This window comes from Macadamia integrifolia, chromosome 5 (genome assembly GCF_013358625.1).
Source record: "Macadamia integrifolia cultivar HAES 741 chromosome 5, SCU_Mint_v3, whole genome shotgun sequence".
Classification (NCBI taxonomy): domain Eukaryota; kingdom Viridiplantae; phylum Streptophyta; class Magnoliopsida; order Proteales; family Proteaceae; genus Macadamia; species Macadamia integrifolia.
The window spans coordinates 13,781,929-13,793,190 of NC_056561.1; the positions used below are offsets into that span (position 1 = coordinate 13,781,929).

The 11,262-nt window shown below is 38.5% G+C and overlaps 1 protein-coding gene across 4 annotated transcripts in view; it reads left to right on the forward strand.

Annotated features, from left to right (window-relative positions):
• The window catches only part of LOC122079329 (polyadenylation and cleavage factor homolog 4-like), a 20,211-nt gene extending 10,301 nt beyond the window's left edge, over nt 1-9,910 (forward strand). For 2 of the 4 annotated variants that reach the window (XM_042645708.1, XM_042645711.1), the window contains 4 exons: nt 5,659-6,474; nt 7,012-8,085; nt 8,190-8,738; nt 9,683-9,910. In XM_042645708.1, coding sequence (XP_042501642.1) covers nt 5,659-6,474; nt 7,012-8,085; nt 8,190-8,738; nt 9,683-9,721 — 2,478 coding nt within the window. In that variant the 3' untranslated portion in view covers nt 9,722-9,910. The remainder of the gene's footprint in view (nt 1-5,658; nt 6,475-7,011; nt 8,086-8,189; nt 8,739-9,682) is intronic. The other 2 variants (XM_042645710.1, XM_042645709.1) reach the window with 2 other exon arrangements.
• Nucleotides 9,911-11,262: the final 1,352 nt, after the last annotated feature.

Here is an 11,262-nt window from a genome sequence, read left to right on the forward strand (position 1 = left end):
AAAAAACCCATCGCTCACCCACCCCTATCCCTTCTTTTCCTGTGATTCCTCTTGTTTCTCTTTTTTTTTTCTCGCTTGGTGTCTAATCTGTTCTGTTTTGGCAATAACAAGAGTCTGAAAAGGCTGCGTTGATCTCCCTTGTCTATTCCTATTGCTTTCTCAGATCTGGTGTGTTTGTTTCCCATCCTATAGAGAACCAAACCCCAGAAGATCATACCTTCGAATTCCTCCAACCTTGTGAACCAGACCTGTAACCAAGATGTCCTAAATCTGTCCGCCAGGTTCTGAGTTGCTGAATATCTTAACCCTCAGTAGCAATCTATTGGGATTAATAGTGCTTGCTTCCATTAGGGATAGGAGTTGCTACTCTCCTCTTGAAATCTCAGGTTCATTGTTGGCTGGTCGAAGGAGTTCTCTTGTCTAAACCAATGTAATACTATTGCTGGTTTTGTTGCTGCAGGTTGAAACAAGGCTTATCTTCCCTTTGTTATTAAAAAACCTTTTTAATTTCTCTTCCCCATATTGCCCCCTTCTTTTTTCCTAAGTCACTCCTATCCTTATTTTAACGTAAGTTCCAAGTCTGCCCCCTCCCACCTTATATGTTACCTATGCCTTTTGCTCTTTTGATTTTAAATTCCAAATATTTACAATTTTGCCACCCACTTGATTATTAGAGTTGGTGTCTTGTTTTTGTGAGGGCCTTAGCAATTCCGACACAAGATTGGTCATGGAATCTTCTTTGTTCAAGTTTAGAGTTCGCTTGCCCAATGGAAAATCGGCTAAATTATTAATTGATGAGCGACTAATTGACAATTTTGTCTCCAGATCCGTGGTGGATATGTTATCAGAGACCAATCAGATTATTTTTGAGTCGGAAGATAATGTATTTGTTGAATTTTCTGTTCCTCATTATGATGGTGCTTTTTGTGAAGTGTTTGACTTTCCTCAACGCATCATTAAATTAGGTCGCGGTTGGTTGGAAAAACGGGACGGTATTCTTGATCGTAACAACAATGTGTACACCCTCTAGGCTTACGACATGCGTCGAAAATTTGATCTTTATGAATTGGTTAAGTCAAATAAAGTGATACCTGCAGTACAACCACAAGATGAACAAGAGGCATTAATACAAGTGGAAGACCGTCCTATTGTGGAACATGTGATGACAATGGAAAGTGAGAAAATTGTGGATCAAGTAATGAAGGACATCAATGCAGTGCCAGTTGTTGACCATCATGAATTCATTTTTTCCCATATTTTCTGGACTTGAATGCACCTCCAATTCTTCACATCATGGATTTTTTTCGCGATGCAGACGACGAGCACTTCACCCCCGTTCGTGAGTTTTTATTGTTATCATTCTTTAAAACTCGTGGATGAGTTTTTTTCAACATCAGGGGAGTTGATGCAAAATTGATGCTGCTGAACCGGGTTGACCCTTCAGGCAATCTCAACCGAGATGAACCAAGTCCGATTGAAATTTTGGATTCATTAGGATCTTTAGGATTTTATTTATTTGGGGATTATTTGCAATCTTTTAATTTGGTTAGTTAATAGTCAATTAGGGAGTTTTCAATTTAAGTTTTATTCTGTTTCTAATTTCATTAGTTAGAATTTAGGAAGCAAATTAGGAGTTGTTAATTTAATTTTAGATTTTATTAGGTAAGTTTTAATTTCAGTTTATTATATAAAGGCATGTAACACAAGTATTAAATAGATTTTGAATGATGAATTAATTAATTAGTTGAAACCTTGTGGTTTGCTTGGTCGTGAGACCTTCTTCCCCCTCCCCCTTTGTGTGATTCTTCTCTTCTCCCAACAACTCTGAGTTTATTCAGGGTTTTCTTCCCCTTCTTCCCCTTCTTCCCTCCATCATATCATTTCTCATTTTTGTATTTACATTGCTTTAGAGAAGAGGAATAAGTCAAAGGTAGGTTTATCTCTTTTCCTTTAAGAGAAACAATATAAAACCCAATTTTAGTGCTTTTCATTATGTTAAGGTTTGCGTGTATTTTTTTGGGTGTGTGAGAACCCTATCCGCTTGGTTCTCCCACACCTAGACACATGGGGTGGGCTGTCGGTGGCAGGGGCATCTTTTCACAGCTCGCCTCATATGTCTGGGTGCGGAGAACAGAGGCGGTCATGGTTTTTTTCCCTTTTTTTAAGCTATGAAAACCTTTGTATTTGATATGCCCTATTGAGTTTTTCCCCACTTCTAGGATTGGTATCAAATTAAGGTTGTGCCCTTTCTGAGTATGTTTCTTTGCTACATTAGGACAAATCTCCATACATTTTATCAGTGTGGAGCACCAACGCCCCATAGAAATAAGTTTAATGTGTCCAATTCATCCAAAAATAAAAATTTAATAATGTGTCAAAGTGATGTCTTTGTGATGTGGTGATGATCTGATGGGAGGGGGGACTATGATGGTACTTTTATGGGCATTTGGTTGTAGCAAGGACATTAAAGGTTTAACTAATGTAAGATCGAATCACAAGTGATCCAATCCCAGGTAGGATCTTTACTAAATTCAAATAAAATCAGATTTAGGGACAAATAGTGTGAACAAAACAGAAATAAGAGAATAAAGAAAAGAAAGAGAATTTGATGGAGGGTTGAGAAGGGGGAAGAGAACTCACACGCACAATCCTAAGGTTTTCAAACATTAACTCAATTCATCATTTTTCAAATTTGAGAAATTAGATTACATTAGCTCCTCCATATAAAGAGAGCAGACTAGCAGTTATAAGCTAACTAGGAGTTAGATTCCAAGTAGGACTAGACATTACATCATAGGGGTTGGACTCCAAATAGGACTAGACTAGAACTCCAACATGGAGTAGCTGACTATCTAGTCATTCACTAATAGGGAAGCCTAAACTGACTAAAAACTGAAATAATAAAGGAAATGGACTCAAAATAGGACTTTAACTAAGCTAATGAATTAAATCCCGTTTTCCTACTTTCTACCCATATTTTAGGCCCATTAAAGTGGCCCATTACAAAGAAAACGCATATGATCAATGACCCAACACATACATAACCCAATCCAAGGCTTATTTGCAATAAAATAAGCCCATTAAGTGACTTATCTGCATCATTAACCATATGAAAAAAACAATTTCAGTCTTCTTTGCTTGTCTAGAATCTCTAGATATACCACTTAATGTAGAACTAGGTTGACAGGTAAAACCAGCTCATAACTGCAGGATTTTTTTTAATCAAAGAACAACCATAAACCAGCCCAACAATTGCGCAGGACATCAGACTAGAAAAAATTCAGACAAAGCTACAGCAAGCTATCGATTTCAACTAGCTAGGGCTTCTTAGGTCAGATCAGTAGATGATCAAAGAGAGATTATCAAGGAATGAGATAAAGTTCACATGATCCATCAGACATGCACTAAATCACTGAGATCTGATCAGGCCAAGAAATTCCTATCGATTTCAGAGATAGCCTGAGAAAAGCACCAAAAAACTGGATCTAGGAGATTTTCAATATCTTTCAGATGGCTGGAAGAATGGGGGTCCAGATGGGATCATGGGAGGAAGACTCGAGCCAAGTTTCGGCCAATTCTAATGGCTGAAACTGCTTCAGGGCCTCAGGCTACCAGCAACCAAAATAAAAAGTTTCGAGATTCTGGACAGAAGTGGGATTGTGAATATCTGGTTCGCTAATCAGCGGTAGAATACTTGAGGAAGCTGGGAAAGAGAAGAGGAATCCTTAAAGAAGAAGATATCTTGAAGAAGAGGACCTCTTGGGCGTCACACTGCAATGAGTCAGCCAGATCTTGCACCAGGTCCACAGCCTAGATCAGACACATGAGTAGTTCTCAGCAGAGAAAACCATAGCAGCAGCCATTCTTGTTTGTGTGTAAAATTGTGGGAGCTTTATGGGCCTACTCTTCTTTATCTATAATGACTATTGGGGGGTGGGGGATTACATAGTAACAGGTTCCCTAAAAGGAAACCTGTAATAAACTCCTAAAACAGTACTTTCTAAAACTGAAAATAGAAACTAAACAAAAAGGAAACCAGTTGGTTCTTAAGAAAGACAACTAACTTGACTTAACTTGGGCCAGCTGGCTAACCCAAACTGAACCATAATTAAATAAAAGGAAAGCAACATAAAATAATTCTCCATCAGAATCGTGGTGCCCTGGCGGATGCCTCTTTTCTTTATCCTTTCATATTTCTCCTTTGCTGCGTCAGCCTTCTCTTGCATGCTTAGATTGGCCAATAAGGGGGCAAATGTGCCAGATAAACCTATAAGGCTATAATAGGACTTGTGCATAGAGGGGATTTTCTTTTTGTTCTGGGTAGCACTCTCTCTCCCAAAAAAAAAAAAAAAAAAGAAAAAAAACCCCCTCAGTTTCTTGCCTCTACTCTATCATTTTCTGCTGATCTCTATTAGTGAATTATTTCTATATTCAAAAACAAAGGATAAGGAGGAAAATATTATGACTTTGATTGTTTGCCTTTTCAAAAAGAAAAGAAAGTTGCCATCATGCCCCGTCCCCAAGTTTATCAATCATTTTTCCTTGTTTTCTAAATGTAGTTTCTTTTGTTATCATAAGAATATAACATTTTGCATGCATGTTTATCAGTGGTTTGCAGAATGGCCTGCAGAAGGTATTAAATATTTTTTTTTGGGGTACATGTAGTAGAATTTCTAGATGGTATTATTTTGATTATATTTCCTTTCAGTGTATCTCAGTTAAAAGTAGTAAGACCATTGTATGAGGTTAACTTGGGTGGTTTGATGGGTGTACACAGTTACTTGCTTGATCCTATCAATTGTTTTTAAGCTCTGACTTGATTTTGAAAATTTTGAGATTTCACCTTTTTTAAGTTTCAAAATGTTGATTATCCTTGGCCATTTCTTTAAAAGATGTGGTGTATTATGTTGGATATTTTAATTTTTAAACATAACAATTTTATTGTGATGTTGTCCGTGAATTAAATTGATGCACAAACAGATTTAGTTTCTGGTTTCAGACAGTGTCTTAAGTGCAGAGCTATTGTCGGTTACCATTTATTGTTTACCAAGATCTACCATTTAGGGACCTAAGTTGTCCCTTTCATTCAATTAAATGAGTTGAAATTTCTCTGGATAATTGAGCAGCAGCAGTTTTTTGATGGGTAAGTGGGCTGAAGTGGTGCATTGCAATATCTGAGTAGGCTATTTGGGAAGCGACTTGCAGTTCACATTTTTAAGTGCTCTGAGTTGCAAACAATGGTCTGTCCTTGCGGATGCATGAAACAGATTGCAGTCATAATACAGTACATATGACAGCCTTCGAAGGAGAAAGGCCAGAGAGAAGTGCTTCAACAAGCCCAACAGGATGGTCTGAAGCTTCTCTGAAATTTCATGTGCACAATCTCAGGCCTTTCCTTACCAGCCACCAGTTCGCTGTGTGAATATGTTGTAAAAAATTGAACCTACAAATTAGTTGACCCTATGCTTGTCCCTTCATAACGCACATGGCTCAAACCCATTCATATTCATGCTTTCTTTTCTTCTGGGCATTGCTTTCTTGGTTTGCCCTTTCAAAGGATTTCTTATATGTTATTTTTGCCATATCTATTGACATCTAATTGTGTGATTTATCATAATATACCCATAGAAGAACTGATTTATTTGGTTATCCTTGCAGGATACTCGACATTCAGGAGGGGGTTCATCAAGTCTACAGATATATGGACAGAAGCCTGCCATTGGGTATGATGAATATGATATTGATCATTCAGATGTCCTGGGAACCCAGAAATTAGGATCTCCTCAGGGTGCTGTTCGTACATCATCTGTTGGTGGGATAGACAGACTACACCCTTCAAAAAATAGACTTACAAGGTCCTCTTCTCCTTCAAGAATTGGGCATCCTAGATCCTTATCGCCATTGGCTGATAGGTTCACAACTGATACTTCACCAGGAAGGGTTGTTGAAAGGGCTTCTCCATCTCATTTTGGAATTGATTCCAGGCTTGGCAGAAAGAGTGATGGGAAGAATGGGGATGGGGAGAGGACTGACTGGTGGAAACGTTGGTCTACTGACAATTATCAGCAGGTAGAAAATTCTAGTGCATACCTCAGTAATGGACCTGATCAGCAAAGTCCAAGAGCTCTAATTGATGCTTATGGAAATTACGGAGGGAAAAATACACTGACTGAGAAGCCTCTGAACATTGGCCGGATTGATGTAAATGGTCTAAGCATTAAAACGGATAAAAGATGGCAGAATAATGAAGAAGAAGAGTATGTTTGGGAAGATATGAGCCCAACTTTAGCAGACCGTAGTAGGAGTAATGATCTGATGCCACATAATCCTCCTCTAGATAGCTTCAACGGAAGAGCTGGTTTAGGAAGATCAGGTGCTGCAAGCTTGGAACATGATTACAGAATGGGTAATTGGCCTAGTCGGGGTCAGCTAGCAAAGGATGACAATGCTGAAGATGGAGTTTCTGCCCTTGGTGTATGGCTCTTGAACTTGTTTGGTAGTCTAAGCATAATTCATCAGATCTTGGTGTTGCATACTTTAAGAATCTGTAATGAATATAATATTTGCAGAGATGTTCTCTATTTAGTATTGTGAATTTGCAAGGTGATGTCATAAGTTGTGTATAATTGAGTTCTATTAATCGATTGTGTTATTTCAAAATTTGAGATTTTGTGACTGAACTCTTGGTTTGCATTTCAAATTGTTCTCTGAGTCTAAAATGTTTTTTTATTGCTTTGGAAGTTTCAGCATGGAAGAACTTATATCTTTTGCTTTTGGAAGATGTGTAATGGATACTTCTTTTCTCTTTTGGATTTCTTGTTATCATCATCATCATCATTATTATAGTCATTGTCATTATCATTGCCTTTATCATTATCATTATCATTGTCATTATCTTTATCATTACATAGCACTATCCCTGTTATTATTATTTTTATTTTCTCTCATTTGCACTTTCTTCTTTTTCTTTGTCTGCCACTGCTGTTGAAAGTCTGAATATCTTTTTTGCAGTTTGGACATGGATCCATGAGTAAGAAGCCTCTGAGTGGTCCAGGAACTCGAAATGAATCCACTCGGATTCCAAGTTCTCACTATCCTCGGGAGCCTTGGAGTTTACCTCATCACTTCCCTCGGTCCTTACAACCAAACCTGGACCCAAACACAAGAGCAAGAACTGGTCAGATGTCGTACCCAGCAGGTGGAATGGCTATGTCAGCTGGTCAGAAACTGGGACTTCAGATTGAAAATTTTCCAGATACTGAGGGACAATTTCAAAGATTCTCTAGTGCAATGTCAAGAATGGGTTCTTCGAGCCCAGATTCTTCGAACGTGGATCTTGTGTCACCTATGATGCCAATGTCAACGCTGGAAAAGCATCTGGGACAAAAGCCTCATTCGCCTCCCCTGGGACAATTTCCTTGGCCTCCAGTTAATGTGCCTAGATCTCATCCACTTCCTTTGCCCCCTATTCTTCCACAACAGAAGCAAATTAAGAGTCCATTTGATGTAATGGATGTTAACAAGCCAATCCTGAATCAAATTCCAAACAAATCTTCCATGTTGCCTGGGCAGCAGGTGGATGCTTTTGAAAGGAAAACACATAGTTCAAGCAAGCTGGTGCAATGGCCCAATCGGCAGGTTGGATTGATTTCATTGAATCAGAAAAACCAGGGAGAAGCTTCAGTGCGACAGCTGCAATTAGTTCAGCCTCAGGATGCTGGGGAAAGTTTTGTTCCCTCTGCTGCTCCTCAGGTCTCATCTCATTTAATGACACAATCCTTGAATCAGGGACAAATTCCACAAGGGCATGGCCCCGTTATGAGTTCAATTTTGTCCAATCCAATGCCTGGGGTTTCTTCCTCTGTAACTATACCTAGTATATACAATAACTCATTCCATTTGCAGGGTGGATCCTTGCCTCCTTTACCTCCTGGTCCTCCTCCTACCTCATCACAAATGGGACCCATGCCTCAAAATGTGGGCCCTATTGGAATGCAGGCACCAACTGGAAGTCCATTCTCTGGTCTCATTAGTTCTCTCATGGCTCAGGGTTTGATTTCATTGACAACTTCGGCTTCAGTGGAGGTACCTCGCTTAATGATGTTCCTTCTATTTTTTGTTTTTTTCAAGTTTCATTCTTGATTATGCATTTTAACATTGTATCTCACACAAGCAACCCATTCTTTCAGGATTCTGTTGGAGTTGACTTCAATCCGGATCTTCTCAAGGTTCGGCATGAATCTGCGATAAAGGCTTTATATGCTGATCTTCCAAGACAGTGCACAACATGTGGTGTGCGTTTCAAATGTCAAGAGGAACACAGTAGTCACATGGATTGGCATGTGACCAAGAATCGGATATCTAAAAACCGTAAGCAGAAACCCTCTCGCAAGTGGTTTGTGAGTACTAGTGTGTGGCTCAGTGGTGCAGAGGCATTGGGAACTGATGCAGTTCCTGGGTTTTTGCCTACTGAAGCTGTTGTGGAAAAAAGGGTTGATGAAGAAATGGCTGTTCCTGCTGATGAGAATCAGAATGTGTGTGAATTGTGCGGGGAGCCTTTTGACGACTTTTATAGCGACGAGACTGAGGAATGGATGTATAAAGGGGCTGTCTATTTAAATGCACCTGATGGATCAACAGCAGGCATGGATAGATCTCAGCTGGGTCCAATTGTTCATGCAAAGTGCAGATCAGAGTCTACAGTAGCTTCCCCTGAAGATTTTGTACTAGATGAAGGGGTATAAAGACTCTCTCTCTCTCTCTCTCTTCGGCATTTTTATTACTTTCTTGTATGCGGAGTGCTTGCATTGGGGTTTGAAATCTCTATTCGTCATTGCCAAGAAATAAAAAAATAATTAATCCTGTCATTAAAGCGGTGCATTGCTGAATCAAACTCCCTCCCTAATCCCACATTGGCCAGCTTTGGGGAGGGTCTTGGGCTTATGAGTGGGAAGTGCATCTTTTGAGGTGGTTGGACTCTGCCATGACATATGGTATCAGAGCCTGATCAGAGATTGTGGATGTGGGGGCAGCGTGTGTCCCCTGACAAGGGCCTTCAGGGATTGAGCAGGGCACTGCAGTGTGGGTCTCCGTGGCGAGGGTGCAAGGATTGAGTGGGGGAGAATATCACATACTATAACTCCTCCCCCCTCAATCCCACATCGACCAGCTTTGGGGAGGGTCTGACTTATGAGCGGGAAGGTTTCCTCCCCCTAATAGCTGCATCCTTTTAGGTAGTAGAACCGAACCTTGACAGGCAGGCTTGTACAACAACAACATATGGTTGTAGCAATCCCGCCTATTCGCTTTGCTATTAATTTTGTTACTCATCACCCCACCCCAGAAAAAAAGAAAAGAAAAAAAAAGGTAGAGAGAGCAAGATAGGTGCTTTAAAACTTAATTTCATCATGCTTACCATCCATATTTCCCATAATCATATGATATGACCATTCTTGATTGTGTATATTGTAAAAAAGTAGTGCATAATTTGCAATGCTTAATTGCCTCTCTCCACCACCCACCCTATCTTTTTTTTACTATGATGTCTTATATCCCTTTGCCAAGTGGCTGTCTGAGTGGATACCATCACCATGTTACATATTACATTTATTTCTCAAAAATGTATCCTCTTGTTGCAGCCACAATTACTTTTAAGTAATTGTTTGTCTTTTGTTTTCTACAGGATAAAGAGGGTAATCAAAGAAAAAAGATGCGGAGTTAGAATACCGGCTTTCATATCATCTGTAAATTATGAGTTTCATCATGGTCATGGTATGCTTTACTAATTTTCACCTTTGCTGTGGAGCCCTGCCTACCATGGCACCATGGCATAATCATGTATATGTAAAGTTAGATTTTGTACCATGTATTCTCTCTTTCAGCAAAAGCTTACAAAAGTTCTCTTCCCAGATATCTGGCGCCTTTGCTCTCTGTTTTTATTTTTTCCATGTTTCAGTCAATGGGGGGGTTGAAATTACAAGGTTTTATAAGGGACCTTATAAGAAAATTGCATACATACTGGATTATGGAATGCATCTAATCAATGTTGAAAGTTCTCTGCAAATTGTTCTTGCTTGTCTTGCTTAAGTTTTTGCAGGAAAAATGTGTAGAGCAGTGGTTGGTTTAAGCAGGCAGTTCAAATCTTATATTTTTTGAAGTTGGTTGATGGATTATTGAATACAACATCAAGATTGGATAGCTATGATCAGCTGTCAGCACTTCTAAACTTTTTCTTGTCATTTTATTTTCTGGATCTGTTAATGATATCTAGATTTATCAGACATCATAGGGATACTGTTGTCATCTCCAAAACTGGTATCAGGGTTAATTGATACAGTTAAATGATTTCCTTCTGGCTATAAATTGCATAATGCCATTATTGAATGTTCTATTATTTTGAGTAGGTTTAAAAGAAACATCCATGGAAAGAATTATTTATATTAATTTTCATGAGACTAAATTAAACCTTGAGTGTTTTCACTTGCAGGATGGGGTTTTGATCTCACTTCAATTGCATGAATTAAGAATCAATATATAGGTAAATTAATGAAATCAGAAACGCAGCATTTTTAGAATGCAGTTTCAAGCTTGCTGAGAGGGTTTTAACCATGTACTCGGTACTTCACTTCATAGCATCCCGAACTCCGCATTTTTATTAATGGTTTTTTTCCATGAGCCGCCAAGGTACGTGCATTAGTGTACATTTGTATACACTATGTATGAAACCATTCTGTCACACCTCATTGATGCGTTAAGGGTGTTAATTGGCTCAGTTTTCGTTAATTGATCTAGTTCTGTTTGATGGTTGGAATCCATTTCCTACTTGTTTATTAAACGGTTCTAACTTCTAATATCCCAAATTGAAATTGATTAATAAACTGTTTTGGTTTAATGTTTTTTATTGTTTTTTTTTTTTGCTTTTGCTGCGGGTTCGAGTTAATATTTTTGGGATATTTTGATGTGACAATGCTTGAACCGCAAATTCTTATATTTTACATGGTATAAATCCACTTCAAAAGTGTACAAAACCTACATAAAATGCCATGATTAACCAGTTTTATAAACAAAATACAATGTATAATCGGTTTAACATTATATAGGTTCGAATCAGCTTTTATCTATTCAAAATCGATGGTTCAAATGGTTTCATTTCTATAAATAAAAAATGGGTTAACTTCTTAAAACTAAAATCAAATTGATAAATAAATAGATTAAATAATTTATCGGTTTTAATTTAAACGGTTAGCTTTGGTTACGGTTTGC